Source organism: Tachyglossus aculeatus, chromosome 4 (genome assembly GCF_015852505.1).
Source record: "Tachyglossus aculeatus isolate mTacAcu1 chromosome 4, mTacAcu1.pri, whole genome shotgun sequence".
Lineage (NCBI taxonomy): Eukaryota > Metazoa > Chordata > Mammalia > Monotremata > Tachyglossidae > Tachyglossus > Tachyglossus aculeatus.
The window spans coordinates 136,273,877-136,301,524 of record NC_052069.1 but is presented as its reverse complement, the minus strand read 5'-3'; the positions used below and the strand labels follow the sequence as shown (position 1 = coordinate 136,301,524).

The 27,648-nt window shown below is 50.4% G+C and overlaps 1 protein-coding gene across 4 annotated transcripts in view; it reads left to right on the top strand.

Annotated features, from left to right (window-relative positions):
* Positions 1-27,648, top strand: part of SFXN5 (sideroflexin 5) — a 92,056-nt gene that overhangs the window by 22,715 nt on the left and 41,693 nt on the right. For 2 of the 4 annotated variants that reach the window (XM_038745589.1, XM_038745592.1), the window contains exons 5-10: positions 616-670; positions 2,550-2,575; positions 4,762-4,815; positions 7,746-7,802; positions 10,258-10,323; positions 23,040-23,130. In XM_038745589.1, the coding sequence (XP_038601517.1) occupies positions 616-670; positions 2,550-2,575; positions 4,762-4,815; positions 7,746-7,802; positions 10,258-10,323; positions 23,040-23,130 (349 nt within the window). Of the gene's footprint in view, positions 1-615; positions 671-2,549; positions 2,576-4,761; positions 4,816-7,745; positions 7,803-10,257; positions 10,328-23,039; positions 23,131-27,648 lie in introns of all 4 variants that reach the window. The other 2 variants (XM_038745590.1, XM_038745591.1) reach the window with 1 other exon arrangement.

Here is a 27,648-nt window from a genome sequence, read left to right as displayed (position 1 = left end):
TAATCTCATTTCACCCCTTCACCTTTCCTACCTCCTCTCTGGCCGTGGTGGGTGTCTCAGTGAACAGCCCCCATCCCCCTCCGCTGGCCTTAGGACTCTGATCTGACGGGCTCTGGCGGGACTCCTCGGGGTCGTCGTCCTGGGCCCCTCATGCCCAGGTGAGATGTTGGGTGGGAAGCACGAGAAGGGAAATTTGGGTTTTACATGGGGCATGGTCTTCTGTCCTTCTCAAAATGGCCCTGGAGGGGACTGGGGATCCCCAGAAAAAGGTGCTAGAAGACTGGGAAGCGACAGCAGTTGTGACTGTGCTGTTGGGCTGCGGGGCCGGGGGTCTTCCCTCCGGCCTGTGGGTGGTCTTGGGGCTTATGGGACTGTGGGAGAGAACCGCTCCCATCACCCAGCATCTGACTGGTCCTTCCTCTGTCTAGGAACAGGGTCCAGGGGAGGTTAGGGAAGCAGGGAGAGGCGGGGGGACTGGTAGGGAATGATGGGAGAGGTGAGCTGGTATTGGGGTGGCGGGGGGGAGAAGCGATGACGGGGTGAGGGGAGTGGGGAAGGGGAGTCAGTCCCCTCTGGGCCTCCATTTTCCACTTGCCATTCTCCCCCTGCCTTCAGGCCATTCTCCACCCAGACACAAATGAGAAGATCTTCATGCCTTTCCGAATGTCAGGTAAACATTGCTGGGAAACTCCTCCTCCCCCTCCATGATTCCCCCTGCCCCCCCCATCATTCCAGCCCTTCCCCTCTCCCCTTGACCATTAATAATAACTGTGGTATTCGTTAAGCACTTACTAAGTGCCAAGCACTGTGCTGAGCCTGTACGGGAAGCAGTGAGGCCTAGTGTATAGAGCGTGAGCCTGTTCGTCAGAAGGACATGGGTTCTCATCCTGGCTCTGCTATTTGCCTGCTGTGTGTCCTTGGGCAAGTTACTTCACTTCTCTGGACCTCCATTCCCTCATCTATGAAATGGGGATTGAGACTGTGAGCCCCACATGTGTCCAACCCGATTAGCTTGTATCCATCTCAGTGCTTAGTACAGTGTCTGGCACATAGTAAGTGCTTAATGAATACCACAATTATTATTATTGTTATTATTATATTACAACCCTCCCTCCCCCCGGTTCTCTGGGAAATCTGTCACCACCATCCACACAGCTGGGGTGGGGAGAAAGGGAGTCGGCGGATAATCCAAAAAAGCCTCTTAGAGTGGGACAATCTGGCTGGATCACTGTAGAGCAAACTTCCTCAAAACAAAAGCCTCCAGGTAATTTCTTGTCTTGATGGTCCCGTTCACCTACTGTACCCCTCCCCTGGGGGGGTCCCCAGCTTTCTCTCAATCAACCAAACAAATTTATTGAGCACTTAGTTCAGGATGCCGTAAGAAGACAATAGTGGTATTGTCCACAGTGGTGGGAAGGTTAGGCGGGAGAGAAGATTTTGGGGGGAAGATGAGGAGTTCGGTTTTGATGATGATTATGGTATTTGTTAAGCACTTACTATGTGTCAAGCACTGTTCTAAACACTGGGGTGGATACAAGATAAGCAGGGTGGACATGGTCCCTGTCCCACATGGGGCTCATAGTCGTAATCCCCATTTTACCCATGAGGTAAGTGAGGCACAGGAAAGAAAAGCGGCTTGCCTGAGACCACACAGCAGACAAGTGGCGGAGCTGGGATTAGAACCCAGTACCTCCTAACTTCCGGGCCTCTGTCTACCCACTAGGCTGTGCGGCTTCCCCGTGTTGAGTTCGAGGGGCTGGCGGGCCATCCGGCTAGAGGTGTCCTGGAAGCAGGAGGAGGTTGGAGCTCGCAAGGGAGAGAGGTCGGAGCTGGAGAGGTAGATCTTGGAGTGGGGGGTGAGTTGTCCAAAGGATTGGGTGTAAACGGAGAGTAGTAGGGACCCCAGAACTGAGTCAGGAGGGACCCCCACAGTTAGGGTTTTGGGGTGGGGGTAACACCAGAGCATCCCAGACTGCAGGGGGAAAACCGGATTCTGACCCGCATCAACTCTGCCATTTCCCTTCTCGGTAAAATGTTTTAATGTCTGTCTCCGCTCTAGACTATAAGTGAATCGTGTGAATAGTGATGGCTGAATTGAATCTTATGGTATGCCCCCAACTGAATCTTATTGTACTCCCCCAAACTTTAGTACAGTGCTTTGGACCCAGTAAGCACTCAATAAATACCATTAATTGGTTGATATCTGCATGACACTGACAGAGCCCTCCAAGTGATAGCTACTCTCCCAGACTGTGGGAGGATGGGGGGGCCAGAGGAGTGGTGTATTGTACTCTCCCAAGCTTTAAAACAGTGGACTCAGTAAGTGCTCAATAAATACCATTGTTTGATTGATATCTGTGCCCTCCAACAGTTAGCTGCTTCCCCAGACGGAGGGAAGGTGGGGGGCTAGAGGGCGTCTCTCTCCGAGATTCCCTGTCCCCCTAATCCATTTTCACATCCCAGGGGAGCAGAGGCAAGTGAAGGGGCGACCTAAGCTTAGTGCTGGAGTCCCACTGACCCATTCCTTTTCCTGCTCCTCTCTTCCACAGGGTACATCCCCTTTGGCACGCCCATTGTGAGTATTTTGGCCCCGTTCCCATGCTCAGGGGCCGGGCGCGATGGACCTGGGGTGAGGGAAGATTGGGCTGCTCAGCAGTTTCGGCAAACAGTTTGGAACAAACAAGGAGGGTCCACTCTTATAAGGTCAGGGGCACCAGCTGTCCCACCCCCCTCCCCGCCACAATGGTGGTCCCAGCCGAGGCCCAAAGGACAGTGTGTGTATTTGTGTGTGCATGCGCACACACCAGTCCAAAGTCATAGCAGACAGCTGGTGGAACACACTCTGGATTGCAGGGAGGTAGTTGGCTAATCGGGAGAGTGTGGAGGAATAATGATAACGATTGTGGTATTTGTTAAGTAGTAGTTGTAGTAATAGTTATTTATTAAATGCTTACCGAGTGCAGAGCACTGTGCTAAGCACCGGGATGGAATACCAAGGCCCCCTGTCCCTCGTTGGGGGGCTCATAATCATGATAAGACTGATGGGACTTGTTAAGCTCTTACTATGTGCCAAGCACTGTTCTAAGTGCTAGGATAGATACAAGTTAGTCAGGTTGGACACAGTCCTTGTCCCACGTGGGGCTTTCACTTGTAATCCCCATTTTACAAATGAGGTCACTGAGGCCCAGAGAAGTGAAGTGACTTGCCTAAGGTCACACAGCAGACATGTGGCAGGGCGGGGTTCAGAACTCAGGTCATTCTGACTCCAGGCCCTTGCCCTATCCATTAAACCATCCTGCTCCACCTAATAATCTCACCATCCAAGAATTTAAGTGGGAAGAAGGGATTGGAGAGACACACACATCAGCAGTGATGAAACATCAAAACAAACCTCAGACAAATAGACCAAATGGGCCCAAAGTCGCGTTGAGGATGGAGGAGTCCAACTCAAGACTTTTCTCAGTGGCAAAGGAGGAGTTAAACGCTTACTATGTGTCAAGCTCTGTGACAGATAAAAGAATCAGATTAGACACACTCTTTCTCAAAGGAGGTTCAAAGTCTAAACCGGGGAGATAGAACAAGTATTTAATCCCCACTTTCCAGGTGAGGAAACTTGGGCCTAGAGAAGTTAACTGACTTGCCCAGCCGTACTCTGAAGGCAAGCGGCAGAGCTGGGATTAGAACTCAGGTCTTCTGAAACACCAGACCAAATTTTTCCCCGTAGGCCACACTGCTTCTCATGTAAGAAACTGAACTCTATACTCACTTTTCACGAGTTCTCTCTGCTAAGAGAAATTGTCCTGTGTACCCCGCCTTGAGGAGAACAAGATGTGGAAACTTTCGACATGCTTAGAATTTTAAACGGGCCTCTTCCACTCCGATTCCAACTGCTTTGAACTAGCCACGTGCCCCTTCCTGAATATGCCTGAATGTGTTTACGGGCTTGCAAAAACCATAAGCAGTAGGGAAGATTTTGAAAAGAAAAGTCTGAATGTCTCAAATGCTCCCTTCTTATTGTGCTAGGGGGTTTGCTCCTTCGTGTCAATCAACCGTATATATTGAGCTTTTACTGTGTGCAGAGCACTGTCCTAAGTACTTGGGAGAGTACAATACAATAGAGTTGGTAGACATACCCCTGCCTACAAAGAGTTTATAATCTAGAGGGAATTAAGGAAGTCCTGAAAGCCGGAATCGAACTGGTGACCTAAGGATATACGGTCCTGTGAGGTGCCATGTGGGTTAGTGAGGCGATATGGAGGAAGATCAGCGCTTAGAACAGTGCTCAGTGCTTACAACAGTGCTTGACACTTTGTAAGCGCTTAACAAATACCATAAAAAGGTCTCTTGCATGTGGTAAATCAAAATCCAGATCAGGGTGTCCACGCTACTGCTGACTTGTCTAGGTAGATGTAGATGTGAAAGACATTCATGCAGTTTCTGTTCATGCAGTCAACTCTACGGTCTACGTGGCGTTGAAAGCGAGGAGAACGGTAATACAGCACAGGGAGGAAACTTGGCCATGGGAGAAAATGGTCTCGAGGCCTGTTTGGACAGAATGGCTTCTTGGCCAGTGGAGGGAAAACAGGTTTGTAGCTGATGAGCATGGAGAAATTGAGCTCCCAAGTGGATATCGAAGAGTGTGATTCCCGTAGTAGTTGGGTCAAACAGCTGTTTGGGAACGCCCCCAAAGTCACCCTTCCACCCCCATCCACAATAGTCACATCGTCTTCTGCCTCTGACATCCCTCCCCTCTTTTCCCAGGTTGTTGGTCTGCTCCTTCCCAACCAAACCCTGGCATCCACAGTCTTCTGGCAGGTAAGCCCGTTCCCCAGCTGCACTGGGCCGAGAGGAAGGGTCCTGGGGGGCTATGGCCGTCTCCGTCGCCCTTCAAGGTCCAGGGCGGATTCCTCCACTCCGGTCAGGACGCCAGCAGAGTGGATGGGCATCAGACATGGCTGGGAAGCAGTCCGATAGGAACACATTCAATCTGTCACTAAATCCTGCCGGTTCGACCTTTGCGACATCACTAAAAACTGCCCTTTTCTCTCCATCCAAACTGCTACCATGTTAATCCAAGCACTTAATCTATCCCTCCTGCATAACTGTTTCAGCCTCCTTGCTGACTTCCCTGCCTCCTGTCTCTCTCCACTCCAGTCCATACTTCACTTTGCTGCCCAGATCATTTTTCTACAAAAACATTCAGGCCACGTTTCCCCACTCCTCAAGAACTTCCTTATTTATCCACCTCCACATCAAACAGAAACTCCTTACCACAGGCTTTAAAGCACTTGGTCACTTTGCCCTCTTTGTTATCTCACTGCTATTACTACAACCTAGCCGTACACTTCACTTCTCTAATGCTAACCTACTCTGTGTACCTCTGTTTCACCTTTCTCGCCACCAACTTCTCGCCCACATCCTGCCTCTGGCCTGGAACGCCCTCCCTTTTCCATATCCGACTGACAATTACTCTCCCCCTCTTCGAAGCCGTATTGAAGGCCCATCTTCTCCAAGAGGCCTTCCCTGACTAAGCCCTCATTTCCTCTTCTCCCACTCCCTTCTTCATCGCCCTTGCACTTGGATTTACTCCGTTTTTTCACCCCTCCCTCATCCCTGCAGCCCTTAGGTACATATTTGTAAAATATTAATTTTTTATTGATGCTTGTCTCCCCCTATAGACTGTAGCTCACTGTGGGCAGGGAATGGTGTTGGCCAACTCTGTTGTATTGTACTCTTAAGCGCTCAGTACAGTGCTTGCAGTACATGAGCATTTAGTAAATACAAATAATCGATTGAACGGAAACCCATCTCTGACTGCCCCTCGGTGACACTCAAGACTCCTAACCAGGTGTTCCGGCTGTGGTTTATGGCAACAGCTTGAGGGAGCGGAGTGTTAACTCCACGTTAGAACGTAAGCATCTTGAGAGCAAGGACCAAATCTCCTACTTTCATTGTATGTTCCCGAGACAGCACTCTGCACATAGCACTCTGCTCCACCGTTGTTTTAATGTTTCAGAAATTTTGCCAAAGTGGGGCGATTATATGAGTGATTGTGGTAATGGAGAGAGCCAAGCTGGTGAAATCAACACACACGTAATAAGATGCCATCGTAGTTAGAATTTCAGGTGTTTCTTCCTTCCGCCTGCCTTCCGGCCCCAAGAAGATGGTCCTTAATAATAGTTCTCTTCCCGTGGGGGTCGGACGGTCTCGGGGCTCCAGAGATAGCACTGGTCCCCTAGAGAAGCAGCGTGGCTCAGCGAAAAGAGCATGGGCTTTGGAGTCAGAGGTTGGGGGTTCAAATCCCAGCTCCACCACTTGTCAGCTGTGTGACTTTGGGCCAGTCACTTCACTTCTCTGTGCCTCAGTTACCTTGTATCCCCCAGTGCTTAGAACAGTACTTTGCACATAGTAAGAGCTTAATAAATGCTATTATTATTATTATTATTATTATTATTATTATTATTATTAGAGATCTCTGAGAGAAGCTAAGGTGTTGTGAGGGAAGAATTATCCCACCTCTCTCAAGCCTGACTTCCCTCATACTCTGACTTTGCTAATCAATTAATCAATAGTATTTATTGAGCATTCACTCTGTGCAGAGCACTGTACTAAGTGCTTTGGAGAGTCCAATACAGCAGTTAGCAGACACGTTCCCTGCCCATACCAAGCTTACAGTCTAGGGGGGAGGCTAACATTAATGTGAATAATTAAGTCATTTATAATAATAATAATAATTATTATTATTATTATTGTGTTTTTTAAGCACTTACTATGAACAAAGCACTGTTCTAAGCACTGAGGGGGGATACAAGGTGATCAGGTTGTCCCACGTGGGGCTCACAGTCTTAATATCCATTTTACAGATGAGGTAACCAAGGCTCAGAGAAGTTAAGTGACTTGCCCAAAGTCACACAGCTAACAAGTGGCAGAGCTGGGATTAGAACCCATGACCTCTGACTCCCAAGCCCATGCTCTTTCCACTGAGCCTCGCTGCTACTAAGTACTGAGGGGCTGAGGGTGGGGCGAATATCAAATATCCAAAGGTCACAGGTCGAAGAGCATAGATGATGCAGAAGGGGGAGGGAGGTGAGGAAAAGAGGGCTTAATTGGGGCAGGCCTCTCGGAGGAGATGTCGCCCTAACAATGTGCTGATGAAGCTTTCTTCTCCCCTGCAGGAAGAAGAAATTCATCTGAGAAATTTTTCTTGGGGATGGCTGGGATTTGTTTTATTAATTGAATCGTGTTTATTGAGTGCTTATTGTGTGCAGAGCACTGTACTAAGCACTTGGGAGAGTATAATGCAGCAATAAACAGACACATTCCCTGCCCACAATGAGCGTACAGTCTAAAGGACTGCAGTCTTAGAAGATGTTAGTTTCACACAGCAGCTGAGCATCCTGGGGCTGGGCCTAAATTTATTGGATTTTTGTTGGGGCTGGAAGGGGCTGTGGGAAAATCTTTTTTTTGCACTGGGAATGGTTAGTTGTAGCCCTGGGTCCAGACTTCATCATCATCAACAGGTCAGGATCGGTATTTGGGTGGCCACAGGATGCCGTTCTGCGTCCTTGGGAGCAAACCATATCAATCGATCGGTGGTATTTATTGAGCGCTTGCAGAGCACAGGGCAGCAGAGTTGGTGGACACATTCCCTGCCCAAGAGGCACTTTCAGTCTAGAGGACTATGGAAGAGGCCATCTCTGGAGGACCTCCTGCCTAACGTTTCTCTTCTGCCATTGCCCTTTCAGTGGTTGAACCAGAGCCACAACGCATGCGTCAACTATGCAAACCGCAACGCTACTAAGGTGAGCAGGGCACAGGGCCTACGGGACCGGTAGTTGGACCAAACGGACATTGGGTCTGTCCTTGGCTATGGGGCTGCGAGGGCTGGTGGAGGAGCGAGTTAGGCATAAAGCAGGGACCGGTCCCCGGCTTTTCTGGTTTGCCACTCTGCCACCCCACGGGGTCATGTCCACAGGACCTGTGACTTTTGGAAAAGCGGGGGGACATCAGCAGGGCTTGGAGGCCGAATTTTCACTCTGTGGATTAGCCACGTCCCCTCACTTTCCCCTTCCCCGTCTCTCCCTCAACCTGAACGTCCCAGTCAGGGCACTGTGGGAAAGATCTTCCCTGGCCTGGCCCTTGTGCCTGCCCCCAGACACCTGGTTATTTGCAAGGCCATTTCCTGGTGTGTCCAGGGCGGGCAGGGCATGTCCCCTGGCCAGCTGCCCAGATACTAGGCTTATCACTTCTGTAGTTGCCCGGGAGAGACACTAAAGACTCTTTTTTGCTTTTAATTCCCCCACTCAAAGCCTCACCATTTCTTAGGGCCCCCTCCTCACTTCCTGCCCCATTTCCTTCTGGGCTTAGAGCCTCACCCTCTCCTCACCACTGCGGGGACTCAGAGAAGAGATTCTATTTTCGTCAGGCCCGCGGCCTCATTTTTATTCAACCCACTGCCTGATTTCTCTTCAGGCCCAGGCTCCTAACACAGGATTTATTGTTGCAGGGGCGCAAACAGGTTCCCTTGGCTAGCGCCAGGCCGAGCGGCGGCTCAAAGTAGCCGGCCGTTTCTGGAGTGGGGTGGCTCCCAGGAGAAAAGGGGATTTTGCAGTCTGTTTAGTGAAGCCAAGGCGGGAGGGGGAGTAGGGCGGGGGTGGTTACCTCAGAGCTGAGCTCGGGATCCCAGGCCGAGAGACGCCCCACTTCTCTTCCCGCTGAGGGAGGCAGCGTGACCCTTTCCCCGCTAAAGGCTGCCGGGACTTGGCTAGTTCCCAGTTGGGAAATCCGGGGAATGGGTAGGGGAAGAACCCCCCCACCCCCCCGCCCCCCTCCAGCTTTCCCTCCCTGAGAGGTCTGGCCTGGTGTAGGGTGGGCAGATCCTGGGACATACCCCACCCCCACTCAGTCCAGGTTGGCCAGGTGAAGAGCCAAAAAAGACGCAGAGCCTGAGGTGTGGGTTGAGGCTGGTTCCAATTCAGTCGTTCATTCAGTTGTATTTATTGAGTGCTTACTGTGTGCAGAGCACTGTACTAAGCGCTTGGGAAGTACAAATCGTTAACATATAGAGATGGTCCCTACCCAACAACGGGCTCACAGTCTAGAAGGGGGAGGCAGACAACAAAACAAAACAAGTAGACAGATGTCAATACCATCAGAATAAATATAATTATAGCTATATACACATCACTAATAAAATAGAGTAATAAATATGTACAAATATACACAAGTGCTGTGGGGAGGGGGAGGGGGGAGGGTAGAAGGAGGGAGGGGGCGATGAGGAGGAGAGGAAAAAATTGGGGGCTTAGTCTGGGAAGGCCTCCTGGAGGAGGTGAGCTCTCAGTAGACCTTTGAAGGGAGGAAGAGAGCTAGTTTGGCGGATGCGTGGAGGGAGGGAATTCCAGGCCAGAGGTAGGACGTGGGCCACTGGTCAACGGTGGGACAGGTGAGAATGAGGCACAGCGAGGATGTTAGCGGCAGAGGAGCGGAGGGTGCGGGCTGGGCTGGAGAGGGAGAGAAGGGAGGTGAGGTAGGAGGGGGCGAAGTGAAGGAGAGCTTTGAAGCCGAGAGTGAGGATCATCTTGGGCCAATTTGGGGAGGGGAAGGGGGTGAGGGTTCCAGCCCCCAAACTCTCTTGCCCCTCATGTCCAGCTGGTCCCTCAGCTCCTCCTCAGCCCACTAGGTTCAGGCCGGCAGTGGGCCATGAGCGAGCAAACCCCAGGATGAGTTCCACACCACTCCGTTTTTCCCTCCCAAATCCCGCTCCCTCTGGCCTGGCACTTGGCCAACACGGCAGTGGGAAGGGGAGGGGGCTCCAGCAGCGGGGAGGGCAAGACTCGGTTAAATAAATAAATAACTAAAGGCCCACTGCCACTCTGAGGCCAGGGATCACTCACTGTCAAGGCATATGATGCGGTTTCCTCAGGGGAAGGCCCGAAATTCATTCAGTCGTATTTATTGAGTGCTTTCTGTGTGCAGAGTGCTGTGCTAAGTGCTTGGGAGAGGACAAAATGGGGACAAATAAGTGCCCACTCCTCCTAGCTTCTTGTTGTCCCCTGGTGGGTCAGCGTGGGGATAAGGGAGCTGACGACTCTGGGTCTGAGCCAGCCACTTGCTTTCGAGCTGCACTCGCTAGGCAGAAGCCACCCTTAAGGGCGCTCGGTGGAAGAGGGGCCACTCAGTGAAATAGGGGAGCGATTCCTTGGGGCGTTTCGTCTGTGGCTCTGGGGTCACCGCGGATGTTCTCTTCCTGTTTTGCAGCCTTCACCCACGTCCAAGTTCATCCAGGGTTACTTGGGAGCGGTCCTAAGTGCGGTGTCCATAGCAGTGGGTAACACTCTTTTATGTTTTGTCTTGTCGACGCGTTGGTGACGGTGGCCTCCTTCCCCCTCCGCTCCACTTGACTATCCCCCCCCCGCCCCGCCCCTGGCCCTTGTTGAGTGTGCTAAGCGCACTCCAAGCAATTAGCACGGTGCATTGCACACAGTAAGCACTCAGAATGAATGAATGAACGAATGTAGGGGTGTGAAACAGAATGAGTTGCTGCTGTGTCGATCCCATCTGATCCGTCCTCTCCTGAGCCTTCGCCTTTTCATTCATTCTGTCGTATCTATCGCACGCTTACTGTGTGCAGAGCACTGTACTGAGCGCTTGGGAGAGGACAATAAGAGAAGCAGCGTGGCTCAGTGGAAATAGCCCGGGCTTGCGAGTCAGAGGTCATGGGTTCTAGTCCTGGCTCCGCCACTTGTCAGCTGTGTGACTTTGGGCAAGTCACTTCACTTGTCTGTGCTTTAGTTACCCCTGCTGTAAAATGGGGAGTATATACCTGTTCTCTCCTATGTTTGTATGTATTTATTACTCTATTTATTTATTTATTTATTTTACTTGTACATATTTATTCTATTTTATTCTGTTAATATGTTTTGTTTTGTTCTCTGTCTCCCCCTTCTAGACTGTGAGCCCACTGTTGGGTAGGGACCGTCTCTATATGTTGCCAAATTGTACTTCCCAAGCGCTTAGTACAGTGCTCTGCACACAGTAAGCGCTTGATAAATACGATTGAATGAATGAATGAATGAATATACTGCAGACCCCAAGCTGGATAGGTGACTGTGTCTGACCTAACTTGGACCTACCCCAGTGCTTAGAACAGTGTTTAATACACAGGACATACAGAAATACAATAAAAAAGGTTCTCTCCCCATCCCACCCCCAACCTGAGTCCGGCAAAGAGGCTCCTGCCCAGAAGCAGCATGGCATAGTGGTTAGAGCACAGGCGGTCGTGGCTTCTAATCCCAGCACCGCCACTTGTCTGCTGTGTGACCCTGGGCATGTCACTTCACTTCTCTGGGCCTCAGTTCCCTCATCTGGAAAATAGGGATCGAGACTGTGAGTCCCATGTGGGACAGGGACTGGGCCCAATCCGATTTCCTTGTTGTATCGTCTCCGGCGCTGAGTACGCGGCCTGGCACGTAGTGCTTTGCACATAGTAAGCACTTAACAAATACCGTCATTATTATTATTATTATTACGTGCTTAACAAGCACCACAATGAGAAGCAGGGCGGTCAACGACGAGATGACGGGTGACCCTTGGGTTTCAGGAAAGGGTTAAACCCTTTCTCCCCCTGCAGTCCCAGTGCTGAGGGGAGGGGGCTTGTGATTTGATTTGATGTGTCCTGGTTCCCTGGGACCGGTGGGCTCAGCCTCATTAACTGATCTCTGCTGTCAATTAGCAGCAAATCGCCTCCCGGGGAGAGCCTATTAGGAGCCAGTGACCTGAAAACAAGTGTCAAGTCTTCCCTCCCACCCCACCCCTCATGGGCTGGGCCCCAGTATTAATTATCCGAGTCCCACCGTCCCTTTGGGCCAGCCAGCCCCTTGGAAGTGGCCCTGGGCTAGGAGGAAAAGGAATAACTGCTCTGAGGTCATGGCCACACCACTGCTGAAATGCCACTTGGCCTTCCAGTCAGGTCACCTGACACACCCCTCCATCCCATCCCAACAGGGCAGGTTAATTTGTATTCAATTAGCATCTATTTGACTCAGGAGAAACCAGCAGCATAGTGGAGTATGTTGCCAACTTGTACTTCCCAAGTGCTTAGTACAGTGCTCTGCACACAGTAAGTGCTCAATAAATGCGATTGATTGATTCAGTGGATAGAGCCCGGCCCCAGGAGTCAGAAGGTCGTGGGTTCTGATCCCAGCTCTGCCACTTGTCTGCTGGGTGACCTCGGGTAAGTTGCTTCACTTCTCTGGGCCTCAGTGATCTCATCTGGAAAATGGGCATCGAGACTGTAAGCCTCATGTGGGACAGGGGCTATGTCCAACCCAATTTGCATGTATCTACCCCAGCGCTTAGTACAGTGCCTGGCACATAGTAAGCTCTTAACAAATACCATAATTATCAATCAATCGTATTTATTGAGAGCTTACTGTGTGCAGAGCACTGTACTAAGCACTTGGGAAGTACAAGTTGGCAACATATAGAGACAGTCCCTACCCAATAGTGGGCTCACAGTGTAGAAGTGGGAGACAAAGAACAAAACCAAACATATTAATAAAATAAATAGAATAGATATGTACAAGTAAAATAAATAAATAAATAGAGTAATAAATATGTACAAACATATATACATATATATACACACATATACAGGTGCTGTATATATCATTATTATTATTACATATCCCTCTTGGGCCGCCACCGTAGTTGGGTTCAAACCCAGGACTTGGAGTGCTACTAGTACTTCTACCAATAATAATTGTTATATTGTTAAGCACTTACTATGGGCCAGATACTGTACCTAGCACTGGGGTGGATACAAACAAATCGGATTGGACACAGTCCCTGTCCTGCATTCATTCAATCGTATTTATTGAGTGCTTACTGTGTGCAGAACACTGTACTAGGCACTTGGGAACATAGGGCTCACAGTCTTGATCCTCATTTTCAGATGAGATCACTGAGGCCCAGAGAAGTGAAGTGACTTGCCCAAGGTCACAGAGCAGACAAGTGGCGGAGCTGGGTTTAGAACCCATGACCTTCTGACTTCCAGCCCCATGCCCTAACCACTAGGCCGTACTACTCTCCTGGCTCTTACTCTTTTCTCCACAGCTTGGGGAGGGACTTCCCCTGGTACCAAAATGAGTGAAAGCATGATCTTTTTGCTCTGATCCGAATCCTGCCCCTGGCTAAATCATGGAAAAGTGGCAGAGTTGATTCCTCTTCCTTCCGGCCTGGGGCCTGATTTCCTCGGGATCTTGGGCCTGGACTATTCTTTGGGGCTGGAGCAGGCCCGATCCCGAGCCCGGCTTTCCTGGAGGATACCGTGGGGATGGGACCCTTGTTTGGGGATTCCAGGGGAAAGGGTTCTGCGAGTTTGTCCGCCTTTAGAAGCAGCATACCTGATGGATAGAGCCCTGTCCTAGGAGTCAGAAGGACTTGGGTTTCCACCACTTGTCTGCTGTGTGGTCTTGGGCAAGTCACTTCACTTTTCTGGGCCTCATCTGTAAAATGGGGATTAAGACTGTGAGCCCCATGTGGGGCAGGGACTGTGTCCAATCTGACTAGCTTGTATCTATCCCAGTGTTTAGTACAGCACCTGGTACATAGGAAGCACTTAAATACCACCAAAAAAGGAAGGCATTTGGGGGGCACTTTGGGCCAATTTAGGGGGGCATCAGAGTCCCGGGGTGGGAAGAGCTCAGGACCCCTTGGCTTCTCTGTCCTGGATCCTCCCCAGTATCTCTCCATTGGCTTTGAAGCCCTCCACCACCTTTCTCCCTCCTGCCTCACCTCTCTACTCTCCTATTATAATCCAGCCGTGCAACCTTCTTACTGTGCCTCGATCTCATTGCCGCCGACATCTCGCCCAAGTCCTGCCTCTGCCCTGGAATGTCCTCCCTCCTCGTATCCTACAAACAATGACTCTCCCCCACTTCCAAGCCTTACTGAAGGCCCATCTCCTCCAAGAGGCCTTCCCTGACTAAGCCCCACTATTCTTCACATCCCACTCCCTTCGGAGTCATCCTGACTTGCTCCCTTTATTAAGGAAGCAGCTTGGCTCAGTGGTAAGAGCCCGGGTTTAGGAGCCAGAGGTCAGGGGTTCTAATCCCAGCTCTGTCACATGTCTGCTGTGTGACCTTGGGCAAGTCACTTCTGAGCCTCAGTGACCTCCTCTGTAAAATGGGGATGAAGACTGTGAGCCCCACGTGGGACAACCTGATCACCTTGCATCCCCGCCAGCGCTTAGAACAGTGCTTCACTCATAGTAAGTGCTTAACAAATGCCATTATTATTATTATCCCCTTATGGCACTTAAGTGCCATATATATACACGTATAAGTATATAAGTATACATAAGTATATAAGTGTATATAAGTGCATATAAGTATATATAAGTGTATATGTGTATATGAGTGTATAGAAGTATATATAAGTATATAAGTATATATCTATAATGTATTGATTTATATTAATGTGTGTCTCCCCCTCTACATTGTAAATTCGTTGTGGGCAGGGAATGTCTGTTTCTTGTTCTATTATATTCTCCAAAGGGCTTAGTAAAATGCTCTGCACACAGTAAGTGCTCAATAAATACGATTGACTGGCTGTATACTTAGTTAAATGGAAGTGGCAGCCAAAGGGGCTGGGATTCTCTGCCCCTTTGGTCCCCCGAGAAGACTCCCAAATAGCCACTGTCTCTCCTGCCTCCGAACCTCTTCCTCTCAGCCCAGACCCTGCTCCGGGCCCAGCTGTGAGACAACTCCTCAAACCGGGAGGGGTCGTTGATTTATTCAGTCATATTTATTGAGCACTTACGGTGTGCAGGGCACCATACTAAGCACTTGGGGTAGGACAGTACAACAAGAAACAGACACATTCCTTGATTACAACGAGTTTACAGTCTGGAGAATCAGCGTGGCCCGCATGAGGCTAACGGCCACAATCCCCGTTTTACAGATGAGGTCACCGAGGCCCGGAGAAGGGAAGCGACTTGCCCAAGGTCACGCAGCCCAGGCCCGGGCTCCGTCCACTAGGCAATACTACTTCACCTGGCTTTCCCCGCCTCTCTCTCCCCGTGAGAGAGATGCACGCACACACACTCTCTGTCTCTCACACAATCTCTCTCTCTCCCGCCCAAGCACTCACAGTCCTGCCTTGGGAAAGGTGCCCCCGTGGTCTTTTCTCATCCAGCTCCCAGGCCCTGATAATTGTTTGTCAGCGGCTGGGGTTGCAGCCCTGACAACCTGTGAATTTGGTGTGAGAGGCTGGTAATCAGGGCGGGGAACTGGAGCAGGCGGCCCCCTCCCGCTCCCGCGGCCTACCCCGCTGCTCCTTGGCGGCCACCGAACTCAGCTCCACAGCCACCCTGAACCAGCCCCGTCGGGAGCCAGTCGGCCGGCGCGGTCGATCAGTCGATTGTATTTATTGAGCACTTACTAGGTGGAATAAGTGCTTGGGAGTGTGGCCTAGTGGGTGGGGCTCAGGCCTGGACATCAGAAGCGGTGGGGGAGAGATAGAAGCTAATAATATTGGACACAGTCCCTGTCCCACACGAGGCTCACAGTCTTCATCCCCATTTTACCAATGAGGGAATAATAATATTAACAATGATGGTGTTTGTTAGGTGCTTACTATGTGCCAGGCACTGTACAGCGACAGCGGCCCTACCTCTCCTGCGGATCTGGAGGCTTCCTCCTGCAGAGGTCATCTCATCCGCTCTGCCCGCCACTGGAAATAAGCCATCTTGGTGCCCTTTCTGGCCCCTAAGGAACTCCCGTGTCATAATAATATAATGATTGCGGTATTTATTAAGCGCTTGCTACGTAGAACAGTGCTTTGCACATAGTAAGCGCTTAATAAATGCTATCATTATTATTATTATTTTGTGCCAGGCACTGTACTAAGCCCTGGGGTGGATGCAAGGAAATCGGGTTGGACACAGTCCCTGTGGGGCTCCCAGTCTCAATCCTCATTTTACAGTTGAGGTGACCGAGGCCCAGAGAAGTAAAGTGCCTTGCCCAAGGTCATCCAGCAGGCAAGTTGAGAAGCAGCGTGGCTCAGTGGAAAGAGCACGGGCTTTGGAGTCAGAAGTCATCGGTTCGAATCCCGACTCCGCCAACTGTCAGCTGTGTGACTTTGGGCAAGTCACTTCACTTCTTTGGGCTTCAGTTCCCTCATCTGTAAAATGGGGATTAAGACTGTGAGCCCCCCGTGGGACAACCTGATCACCTTGTAACCTCTCCAGCACTTTAGAACAGTGCTTGGAACATAGTGCTTAACAAATACCAACATTATTATTATTATTATTATCGTCTGCTGTGTGACCTTGGGTAAGCCACTTAATTTCTCTGTGCCTCAGTTACCTCATCTGTAAAATGGGGATTAAGACTGTGAGCTCTGCGTGGGACAACTGATTACCTTGTATCTACTCCAGCGCTTAGAACAGTGCTTGGCATATAGTAAGCGCTTAACAAATACCATTATTATTATTATAGTAAGCACTTAACAAGTATTATTATTATTATTGTCTTGTATAATAATAATAATAGTGATGGCATTTGTTAAGCACTTACTATGTGCAAAGCACTGTTCTAAGCGCTGGGGGGATACAAGGTGATCACGTTGTCCCACCTGGGGCTCACAATCTTAATCCCCATTTTACAGATGTGCCTTGACACCCGAGCTAGTGTCCACAGTCGGTGTCGATTAAATCCTTCTGCTGCTGCAACCTTTTCATTCAATCGTATTTATTGAGTGCTTACTGTGTGCAGAGCACTGTACTAAACGCTTGTACCCGTTGCTGCCAGGATTTCTAATTCCTGCCAGGATTTCTGCACTCCCAAACCAGGAAAACCAGCAGAGGGAGTTCCAGCTCCCAGACATGCCCATCTTCCCGCAGCCCAGGAAGCGGGAGGAAAAGGAAGTTACGGAGCCAACTCCGAGCGTGGGTTGTTATTCTCCAAAATAGCCGCAGGTTGGGGCGATGGGGGCTCGAGGACCGTGGGCCCGTCGTGGACAGGGAATGTGTCTGTTCATTGTCATATTTGACTCTCCCAAGCACTTAATACAGTGCTCTGCGCACGATGAGCACTCAGTAAATACGATGGAATGAATTGAATGAACCAAGGCCATCACAACAGCCTCACCCTGTGCTTCTTTAGTGCTCTCTGGGTGCGGAGCCCTGGGCTGGGCGTTCAGGGAGGGCAGAAGCTTCCAGATGCTGACTCTGAGATGTCGATCAATCGGTGTTATTTATTGAGCACTTACTGTGTGCAGAGCACTGTACTAAGCGCTTGGGAGAGTCCAATAGAACAGACTTGATAGGCACATTCCCTGCCCACAAGGAGTTTTATATATACATGTACGTTACCTTGGCTCTGCCACTTGTCTGCTGTGTGACCTTAGGCAAGTCACTTTACTTCTCTGTCCCTCAGTTACCTCATCTGTAAAATGGGGATTGAAACTGAGACCCAAGTGGGACAAGGACTGTGTCCAACCCGATTTGGTCATATCTACCAGAGCGCTTAGTACAGTACCTGGCACATAGTAAGCACTTAAAAATGCCATTAATTATTATTATAATTGTTAAGTTAATCAGGCTGTTACTGTCCCCGATTTGGTCGTATCTACCAGAGCGCTTAGCTCAGTACCTGGCACATAGTAAGCACTTAAAAATGCCATTAATTATTATGATTATTGTTAAGTTAATCAGGCTGATACTGTCTCTGACCCACATGAGGCTCGCAGTCTTCATCCCCATTTGACAGGTGAGGTCACTGAGGTACGGAGACTTAAAGTGGCTTGCTCAGAGTCACACAGCACACAAGTGATGGAGTCGGGATTAGAACCCAGGTCCTTTTGACTCCCAGAGCTGTAATTACAGTCTAGAATGGGAGAAAGACATGAATATATATAGATTACGGATATGGACATAAGTGCTGTGGGGCTGAAGGGAGGGGTGAATAATGGGCGCAAATCCAACTGCAAGGGTGACACAGGAGGGAGTGAGAGAAGAGGAAATGAGGATTTAAGACACTGAACATTCCTGAGAAACATGAGCTGTGGAACAAGAACCAGAATTTCAGTGGCAATGGATCCTTCAGGATTAGGGAGCCCAGAGAGAGAGAGAGAGACGCACACTCTGACTATCCATTTAATAATAATTGTATTTATTAAGAACTGGGGTAGAGACAGGATAAACAGGTACAACCACAGTTCCTGTCCCAAATGGGGCTCACAGTCTAAACAAGGCAGTAAATCCCCATTTTATAGGTGAGGATATCGGGGTACTGAAAGTTGTGACTTGATCCAAGTCACGCAGCGGTCAAGTGATTTTATTCCAGACAGTCCGGTTTTCAGCTGACCTCTCCCCTGTCTGACACCAATATGGAGCTGGATGCTTTTCTGTCTGGTTCTTTTATTTCCCACCACATTTCCTTTGGCTGAATTTCACAGCTCCGATGTAATGTTAATGTTCACATGGGCCTGGGAGGGGAACGCTAAGGCTCTGGAATAAAGTAGGGGTTCGAGTAGGAGAAATGCTCTAGGATTGCTGGAAATCAGTAAACCTCTAAAAAACCGCCCTCTGGACATTATCCGCTATAATAGTGATGGTATCTGTTGGGTGTTTACAATGTGCCAGGTGCTGAGGTGGTTACCATCAAATCAAGATGGTCACAGTCCCCATCCCATGTGACGCTGACAGCTCCGTCCCCGTTTTCCAAATGAGGTAACTGAGGCCCAGAGAAGTGAAGTAACTCGCCCACGGCAGACAAGTGGCAGAGCCGGAATTAGAACCCATGACCTTCTGACTCCGGGCTCTGTCCACTATGCCAGCATAACCCAGGTGACATCACATGTTAAGTGGTCCATTCATTAATTCAGTCATATTTATTGAATGCTTACTGTGAGAAGAAGAGAAGCAGCGTGGCTCAGTGGAAAGAGCATGGGCTTTGGAGTCAGAGGTCATGGGTTTGAATCCCGGCTCCGCCACATGTCTGCTGTGTGACCTTGGGCAAGTCACTTAACTTCTCTGAGCCTCAGTTACCTCATCTGTAAAATGTAGATTAAGACTGTGAGCCCCATGTGGGACAACTTGATCACCTTGTATCCCCCCCCCCGCCAAGTGCTTAGAACAGTGCTTTGCACATAGTAAATGCTTAACAAATGCCATTATTATTATTATTATTCTGTGCAGGGCACTGTACTGAGCGCTTGGGGGAGGACAATAGAACAATAAAGAGGCATTTTCCCTGCCTGCAGTGAGCTTACAGTCTAGAAGGAACCCAACTTTGGGCACAGGGAAGTCTTTAAACTGGAATGGGCATGCAGATTCCCAGCTCCCCCACTTGTCTATTGCTGACCTTGGGCAAGTCAACTTCTCTGTGCCTCAGTAACCTCATCTGTAAAATAGGAATTAAGACCGTGAGCCCCATGTGGGATGGTGATTAGCTTGTATCCACAGTGCTTAGCCCGTAATATGCACTTAACAAATACCATTATTATTAGTATGAATATTAGATTCCCAGGCCTTGCTCCGCCTAGGCTCTTGGTGTCGGAAGGCAAAGCGCTCAGCACAGGTCTCTGCACACGGTAAGCGCTGAATAAATGCGATTGAATGAAAGGAGCGACAGTTCTGTTGGAAGGGACTAGCCCCAGAGCAGCCCAGATACGGCTCTGCATCTGACATTCAGATCCGGCCTGGGGCTAGCGGTAGTGAGGGGGGAAGGGGGACCCTCCAATATGCGCAGCCCCCACCCCGCTGGGAGGACAGAACGGAATTAAATGTTGATGGGGATTTAAATCCAATCTCCGAAGTTCTCGGCTTTGGCCCACCCAGCTAATCAGGGTCTGTTTCTGCCGTCGGGAAAATTGTTTTTCCCCCATCTGTGAACTCAATCCTGCGGTTCACCCGTGGAACAGCGGTAAATAAGTCCAGGCGGGCTGGCATTAGACAGGTATTTATCAAACGTTTCACGTCTTAGTAAGTGAAAGATTAGATGGCCGCGCTGTAATGGCTTTAAGTGCGGGGGAGAAACAGTCACTGTTTGCTCAGCAATATCCGCTTTGAAGTTGGAAAATCCAGGGCCAAGATTCTGCCCTTCCAGACTTACTGAATTCATGAACAGCTGATGGTGGATGAGTCTGTCAAGGCTCTTGAGGTGCGTAGAGGGGGTTGGGCGGTGTGTCTGTCCCCATGAAGGCGTGGACTTCTCGGAGTAGGGGGTGGGGAGAGAATTAGAACACGCCAAGCTGGAGACAGATGAGGCTTAATTCCCTCCAACTTCCTGGTCAACATCGCCTGGACAACTGATTGGGAAGGGGTTGCTGGACTTGTGTCTTCCAAGGGAAAAAGCCACCCTGACCGGCTTCAAGTTTGCCTCCTCCGTGAAGCCTTCCCAGATCAGTTCTGATCACCGAGCTCACCCCTCTCTCAATTTTTAACGGGTTATATTTTTCTGTTTGTGCCTGTTATGGCCTTGTGCTTCCTTGGTATTGTGTGTGTTGGTCAAGGAGGGATGCGGTGATCATAATAATTGTATTTGTTAAGTACTTACCACGTGTCGAGCACTGTACTAGGCGTGGGGTACATTCAAGATAATTAGGTTGGACACGGTCTCTGTCCCACGTGGGGCTTGCAGTTTTAGGATGGTGACTAGTCGCTTCACTTCTCTGGGCCTCAGTGGCCTTGTTTTTAAAATGGCTAATTGAGATTCTGCACCCCACACGGGACAGGGACCGTGTCCAACCCGATTTGTTTATATCCGCCCCAGTGCTTAGGACAGTGCCTGGCACATAGTAAGTGCTTAACAAATAATAATAACAATGATGATGGCATTATTAAGTGCTTACTATGTGCAAAGCACTGTTCTAAGCGCTGGAGAGGTTACAAGGTACTGCTATTATTATTAGGTATAGAATCTCCATTTTACCAATGAGGAAAGTGAGTCCCAAAGAAATTGTGATGTGTATGTGTCCTGTCTCCCCATCAAAATGGCAACCTCTGGAGGTCCCTGCCCATTGCCCCCAGCTCTGGGTACAGGGTTCCACAGAGGGTCTATGCTGCCAACCCTACATCATCAATCATCAATCGTATTTATTGAGTGCTTACTATGTGCAGAGCACTGTATTGCAGTCCAGGCTCCGGAGAGGACGGGCGGCCCCGCAGAAGTAGCAGCTGGGAAATGGCAACTGGGGGCCAGAGTGGAGGGGGAGGGATTGGTCAGGCTTTGTCTGAGCTCCAGGGTCTCCGTCACAGCCGTCACGGTGGTGGGGGACGAGGGTGGGAGTGGGCTCAAGTGGGAATTATCAGAGCTCCTCACCCAGTTGTCCAGGGAGCACTGTGGCCGCTGGGTTGTAATCGCCCCTCCGGCTCTGCTCCAACACCATGCCAACCCCGTCCCATGCTCCCTGGTCCTTCTCTGGAGAACAGTCCCTCCGTGTCAACTCCTGCCTCCCCCCTCACCCATCCTCAGCATCACGGCCTTTCCACTCCCTCCGTTTCTGGTTCCCGGGTCCCCCCCTACTCGCCTCCGAGCACAATCCCCCAGATTAACGGCTTCCGACTCCCTCCGATCTTGGCTTCCCCAGCACAAGGTGTGACGGCCCTGCTCCTCTCCCTTTTCTGGTCTCCTCTCGGCCTTCTTTGAGCACAGACCCCAGTGTGACGGCTCCTCTCCTCTCTTCTCTCTCTGATCCCCCATCTCCTCCTTTCCCCTGAGTACAGCCCCCCGGAATCACGACCTCTCTCCTCTCTCCGTTTGGTCCCGTTCCACCCCCTTCACCCACCTCCAAAGAAGATCCCCTGTGCGAATGTCCTCTCTCCTTTCCACTCTTTTATCTGGTCCTCTGATTCCCCCCACGCGATCCCTGATGTAACAGCCGCTCTCCACTCTCCATCTGGTATCTGCCTCCCCTCCACCCTTCTCTGAGCACAATCCTCAGCACCCCGGCCACCCTCCTCTCTCTGTCTGGTCCAGTTTCTTCACTTTACTCCCGTTCACCTCTGGTGTGAATGTCCTCTGTGCTTTCTTCTCCCTTGTCTGGTCCTCTGTTTTTCTCCACACAATCCTCAGTGTCCTGTGTCTGGTCCCATTTCCCACTTCACCCTCCTCAAGGACAATCCCTGGTGTAAATATCCTCCCTCCTTTCCTCTCCTCGGCCTGGTCCCGTTTCCCTCCACACGTTCCCCAGTGTCCCGCCCTCTCTCCTCTGCTCTGTCTGTCTGGTCCCATTTCCCCTTCTTTTCCCTCATCTGAGCACAGTCCCCAGGGTAATGACCTCTCTCCCCTTTTCTCTGTCTGGTCCCATTTCCCTCCCTTCACCCTTTGTTCATTCAATCGTATTTATTGAGGGTTTACTGTGTGCAGAGCACTGTAGTAAGCACTTGGAAAGTGCAGTTGAGCAATAAAGACAATCCCTGCCCACACCGGGCTTACAGCCTAGAAGGGAAAAGACAGATATCAAAACAGGCAAACAGGCATCAGTGTAAATAAATATAATTATAGATATGTACATATATACACAAGTGCTACGGGAGTGGAGGTAAATAAAGGGAGTGAGTCGGGGTGACAGGGATGGGCCGGGGGAGCTGAGGGGCTTAGTCTTGGAGGAGGTGAGCCTTCAGTAAGGACCTTTCTCCAAGGACAATCCCTCATATAAAACGTCCTCCTTTCCTCTCCCTTATCTGGCCCTTTCTTTCCCTCCACACAATCCCCAGTGTCCCAGCCTCTCTCCTCTCCCCTCTGTCTGATCCCATTTCCCCCCTTCTCCCACCTCCAAGGACAATCCCTGGCGTAAATATCCTCTCTCCTTTCCTCTCTTCTGCCCGGTCCTCTGTTTCCCTCCACACACTCCCTAGGGTCCCGGCCTCTCTCCTCTCCCTGTCTGATCCCGTTTCCCCCCTTCACCATCCTCCAAGGACAGTCCCTGGTGTCCCAGCCTCCCTGTGTGATCCCCTGCCTCCCCCCGCCCAGAGTCCCACCCCCACAGTCACGGTCTCTCTCCTCTCCTCTCTCCGTCTGGTCTTGCTGCAGGTCGGCCTGAACGTGCTGGTAGAGAGGGCCAACAAGTTCACTCCCGCCACCCGCCTCCTCATCCAGAGGTTCGTGCCGTTCCCTGCTGTAGGTAAGGCCCGGGGCTGGGCCAGGGGCCCCGGGGCTGGACAGGGTGGGATCCAGGATGGGGATGGGGAGTGGATTCTCACCACGTTTGGTGCCCCCTTCCTGGCCCTGTCCCCCCCTCTCAAATCCGCTGGGATGCCAGGCGGTGGGCCCCAGCGGCCGCTCCCCACTCCCCACCTCCTCTCCACCCAAGGATTTGGTTTTCCCAAGCGCCGGGGGGCAGATGAACTCCTGAGGTCTAATCAACGGAGCCGGCCAACCCAGACCCCCGATAATTGCCGTAGCAACCCCACACGTTTAATGAAGGCCGCGGATGCTTCCGGGAGGCCCATTAAAGGAATAGCTCTTTAGGACCGCCCTCGTCGGAAGGAGGGAGAGAGAGCGGGAGCGAGGCAGCGCCGACTGTGCCTTTGCCCAGCGGAGCAAATTCGATCCCGCTCAGAAAGGCTGGGGGGATGTGATTTGGAGTCAGAGGGGAGATCAGGGAGCGGATTGAAAGTCTGTTCAAAGAGGGGAGGTGTCTCAGCTCTCTCTCCCCCCGCCCCACTGAGAGGGGGCTGGGGTGAGAAGGGGCAGGGCTCCCCCACAGCCCAGAATTCCCAGGGGTCATCTCGGCATCCCGGCCCTGAACCTGAGTGTGGGACACAGCTGGACGGGGGCTGGGGGGACCACCCCACTCTCCTTGGGGCTCTGGCACTTGAGTACCGCCTTTCGCTTGCTATGCGGCCTTGGCCTCCTCACTAGACCTTTCTGAGGGCAGAGGGTGGGCAAGGGAGACCCTCAGGGCTCCTGGCAGTTGAACGCAGCCTCCCACTCTCTGTGTGGCCTCCTCACTGGACCTCTCTGGGCATCACTGTCTCTGGCATCACAGTGTCCACAGCCGTGGCCCAGCCTGAGGAGGGCAAGCCCGATGCAGAGTGATGAGGCAGAGCCTTCCAGCGGCCAGGTGCTGTCTGATGGCTTTTGCAGAGACTCATTGTGTTTTCCTTGTCTTCCCCCTTCATCCAGCTGCCCGGGGGCATTACTCCCAAGTGGCCGTTCTTTCCTCAGCCCCAGAAGGACCTCCCCAACCTTCACCATGTCGGTTAGCAGGACTCAAAGCCGGTCCTTTGTACTGGGAGTAGATGAAGCAATAGCACCATTCCGGGCACAGCAAACACCTGGCCGGGCTCCACCCCGGGATCATGCCAGTTTCGTTCCCCACGGCAGGACATTGCTATCTCCCATTCAGCTTGTGGCCCACTCTGACCCCTGGCCCTTGTTCGTCACTCCTTGGGCCTGGCCACTGTCCTTCGTCCCCCGTGGAACTTCATCTTGGGTGGCAAAGTCCCCAATGCCAGAATTATTAGTCTTATTGTTGTTAGTCTGGTCCAAACCCACTGCTCCCAGGGGAGCCAGGGTACTGGGAATTCCTTCCCGCCTCACGGCAGTTGCACAAAACTCCCATTGGTGAGGGCACTGTGAGACGCTTGCCGGCCGGGTCAGCGGGGCGAAACTGAGGTAAATGTGGCTGATCCCCGGGGGATCCTTTCATTGCTCACCCTGAATCACTGGAGACTGTATAGGGTGGGAGAGGGAGAGGAGGCATGACCCTCGAGCTAGATCCGTATCCACCCCAGCGCTTAGTACAGTGTGTGGCGCATAGTAAGTGTTTAGCAAATACCAGAATTAGTAGTAGTACTATTGTTAGTCTGGTCTGGACTGACTTCTCCTCCACAGCAGGGCAGAGAGCTTGGAGAAGATATTATCTGTTGGTCCTCCCTGCCTGCCTCCCCTGCTGTACTTATTATTATTATTATTGTTATTATTAATATTAATTAAATAATATTAACAAAATGGTATTGATAATAAAATAATAAAATGGTATTTGTTAAGCAGTTACAGTGTGCCAGGCACTGTTCTAAACACTGGCCTAGATACAAGCTAATCAGGTTGGACACAGTCCCTGTCCCACATGGGGCTCACAGTCTTAATCCCCATTTTCCAGATGAGGGAACTGAGAAGTGAAGTGACTTGCTCGAGATCACCAAGCAGATGAGCGGCAGAGCCAGGATTAGAACCCAGGTCCTTCTGACTCTCAGGCCCAAGGTCTATCCGCTAGGCCACGCTGATCCCTCAAGGTCTAAGGAATGGAAAAGATGAAGCCCCACTCTGGGGAGAACAGCAGGGAAAATAGAGAGAGCCTGGTTTCCGTAACCTATCAATCAGTCAGTCAAATTTTTTGAGCACCTACTGTGTGCAAATCACTGCCCCCAGGTACTCACTGGGGAGGAGTACAATACAGCAGTGTTTCCTGCCCATAAGGAACCCGCAGTCTAGAGGGGGAGACAAATATTAAAATAAATTATGGATATGTCTCTAAGTGCTGTGGGGCTGAAGGTGGGGAGAATAAAGGATACAAATCCAAGGGCAAGGGCCACCCAGAAGGGAGAGGGAATAGGGGAAATGAGGGTTTAGTTGGGAAGGACCTCTGCTGTATGACCTTGGGCAAGTCGCATGCCTGTTCCTCAACTGTAAAATTGGGAATTAAATACCTGTTCTTCCTCCTGTTTAGATTATGAGCCCCATGTGGGACAGGAACTGTGTCCGACGTGATGAACTTGTATCTGTCCCAGAGTGCTTAGAACCGTGCTTAACATATACCGAGCACTTAACAAATACTATAATAATAATAATAATAATAATAATAATAACAATAATGATAAAGGAAGAGGAAAGGGTTTGAGAGTCAGGAGACCTGAGTTCTTGTCCCAGCTCTACCACTGACCTGCTGGACAACTGCAGACCAGTCACCTAACGTCTCTGAACCTCAGTCTCCTCATCTGTAAATGGGGGATAATGATCTCTGACTCGCCTGTTGGGGTGAGAAAAAAATGAGATGGGATCACAGGCGGCACTTTTTTTAGTGGTATTTATTAAGTGCTTACTACGTGTCAAACACTGTTCTAAGTGCTGGGGTAGATACAGGTTAATCAGATTGGATCCCGTCTCTGGCCGAAATGGGGCTCTCAGTCTAAGTAGATGGGAAAGCAAGCATTGAATCTCCGTTTTGCAATTGAGGAAACTGAGGCACAGAGAAGCGAAGTGACTTGCTCAAGGTTCACAGCAGGTAAGTGGCGGAGGCGGGATTAGAATCCAGGTCCTTTGGCTCCCAGGCCCAGGCTTTTTCCACTGGGTCACGCTGCTTTGCTTTGGGGAAAGATGCCCCTTGGACACAGTCTAGGTGCGGTTGTGTTTATATGGCCTTGAGTTTGCTTGTTATCATTCTTAAATCATCATCAACGTTATCAGTGTATTTATCAAGCGCTTACTGTGTGCAGATCACTGTACTAAGGACTTGGGAGAGTGCAGTACAACAGAATAGGTAAGCGCGGTCCCTGCCCACAGTGAGGTTACACTGTAGAGGGGGAGCCAGATGTTAATATAAGTAAATAATTTATAGCATATAATTTATATCTATGTACATAAGTGATGTGGGACTGAGGGTGGGGCAAATATCAAATGCCCAAAGGGTACAACTTGAAGCACCTAGATGATGCAGAAAGGAGAGGGAGCTGGGGAAAAGAGGAAGAGGAAATCAGGGAAGGCCTCTTGGAGGAGATGTGACCTTAATCAGTCAATTGTATTTATTGAGAGCTTAGTGTGTGCAGAGCACTGTACAAAGCGCTTGGGTAGATACATTCCCTGCCTCCAATAAGCTTAAATCATGCTTCGAAGATGAAGAAAGTGGTGGTCTGGCATATATGAAGGAGGAGGGAGTTCCAGACCTGGGTTCTAATCCTGCTCCTCCACTTGTGTGCTGTGTGACTTTGGGCAAGTCACTTGACTTCTCTGTTCCTCGCTACCTCATCTGGAAAATGGGGATTAAGATGGCGAGTCTCACGTGGGATGTGGACTGTGTCCAATCCGATTAATTTGTATCTTCCAGCGCTTAATACAGTGCCTGGCACGTAGTTGTCACTTAACAAATACCACTGGAAAAAAAAAAATCAAGCCCAGCTGCATGGATTTATTTCTCTCCCAGAACGGTCCCCTATTCTCAGGTTAGCGTAGGGATGAATTTGGAAGATCTCGCTGATGGGAGGTTTCTGTTTTCAAATCAAGGTGTCAGAAGGGGGAGCGAGAGTAAGCCACAAGCAGAACTGATTGGGGACTCATAATTAATTTGTTTAATCCTTAATTAATTCTCTCGTCCCTTTTTATTTGTGTGCTGTCACACCTAATTGTGCAGAGCCATGAGGACCGCTCCGGCTAATTGCTGTTTTTGCCATTTGAAAGGTGGAACTTATTGGCTTTGAGACCTGGGCAGATGGTTTAATTAAAGGTCATCGCCTTCCAGGGTAGAAGGGGAAGAGAAGAAAAGGATTTGCCTTCCAGTATCTTGGCGGCCTCTTGAGTGAAGACATTTGAGATAACCGTGATCCTCTCCTGTCTCCGAGTGCTACCTTGGATTTCTGGGACCCCTGGGGCCCCCAGATCTCTCCCTGCCAGCCTTCTTTATAGGGCCTCATCCCATCCCAAA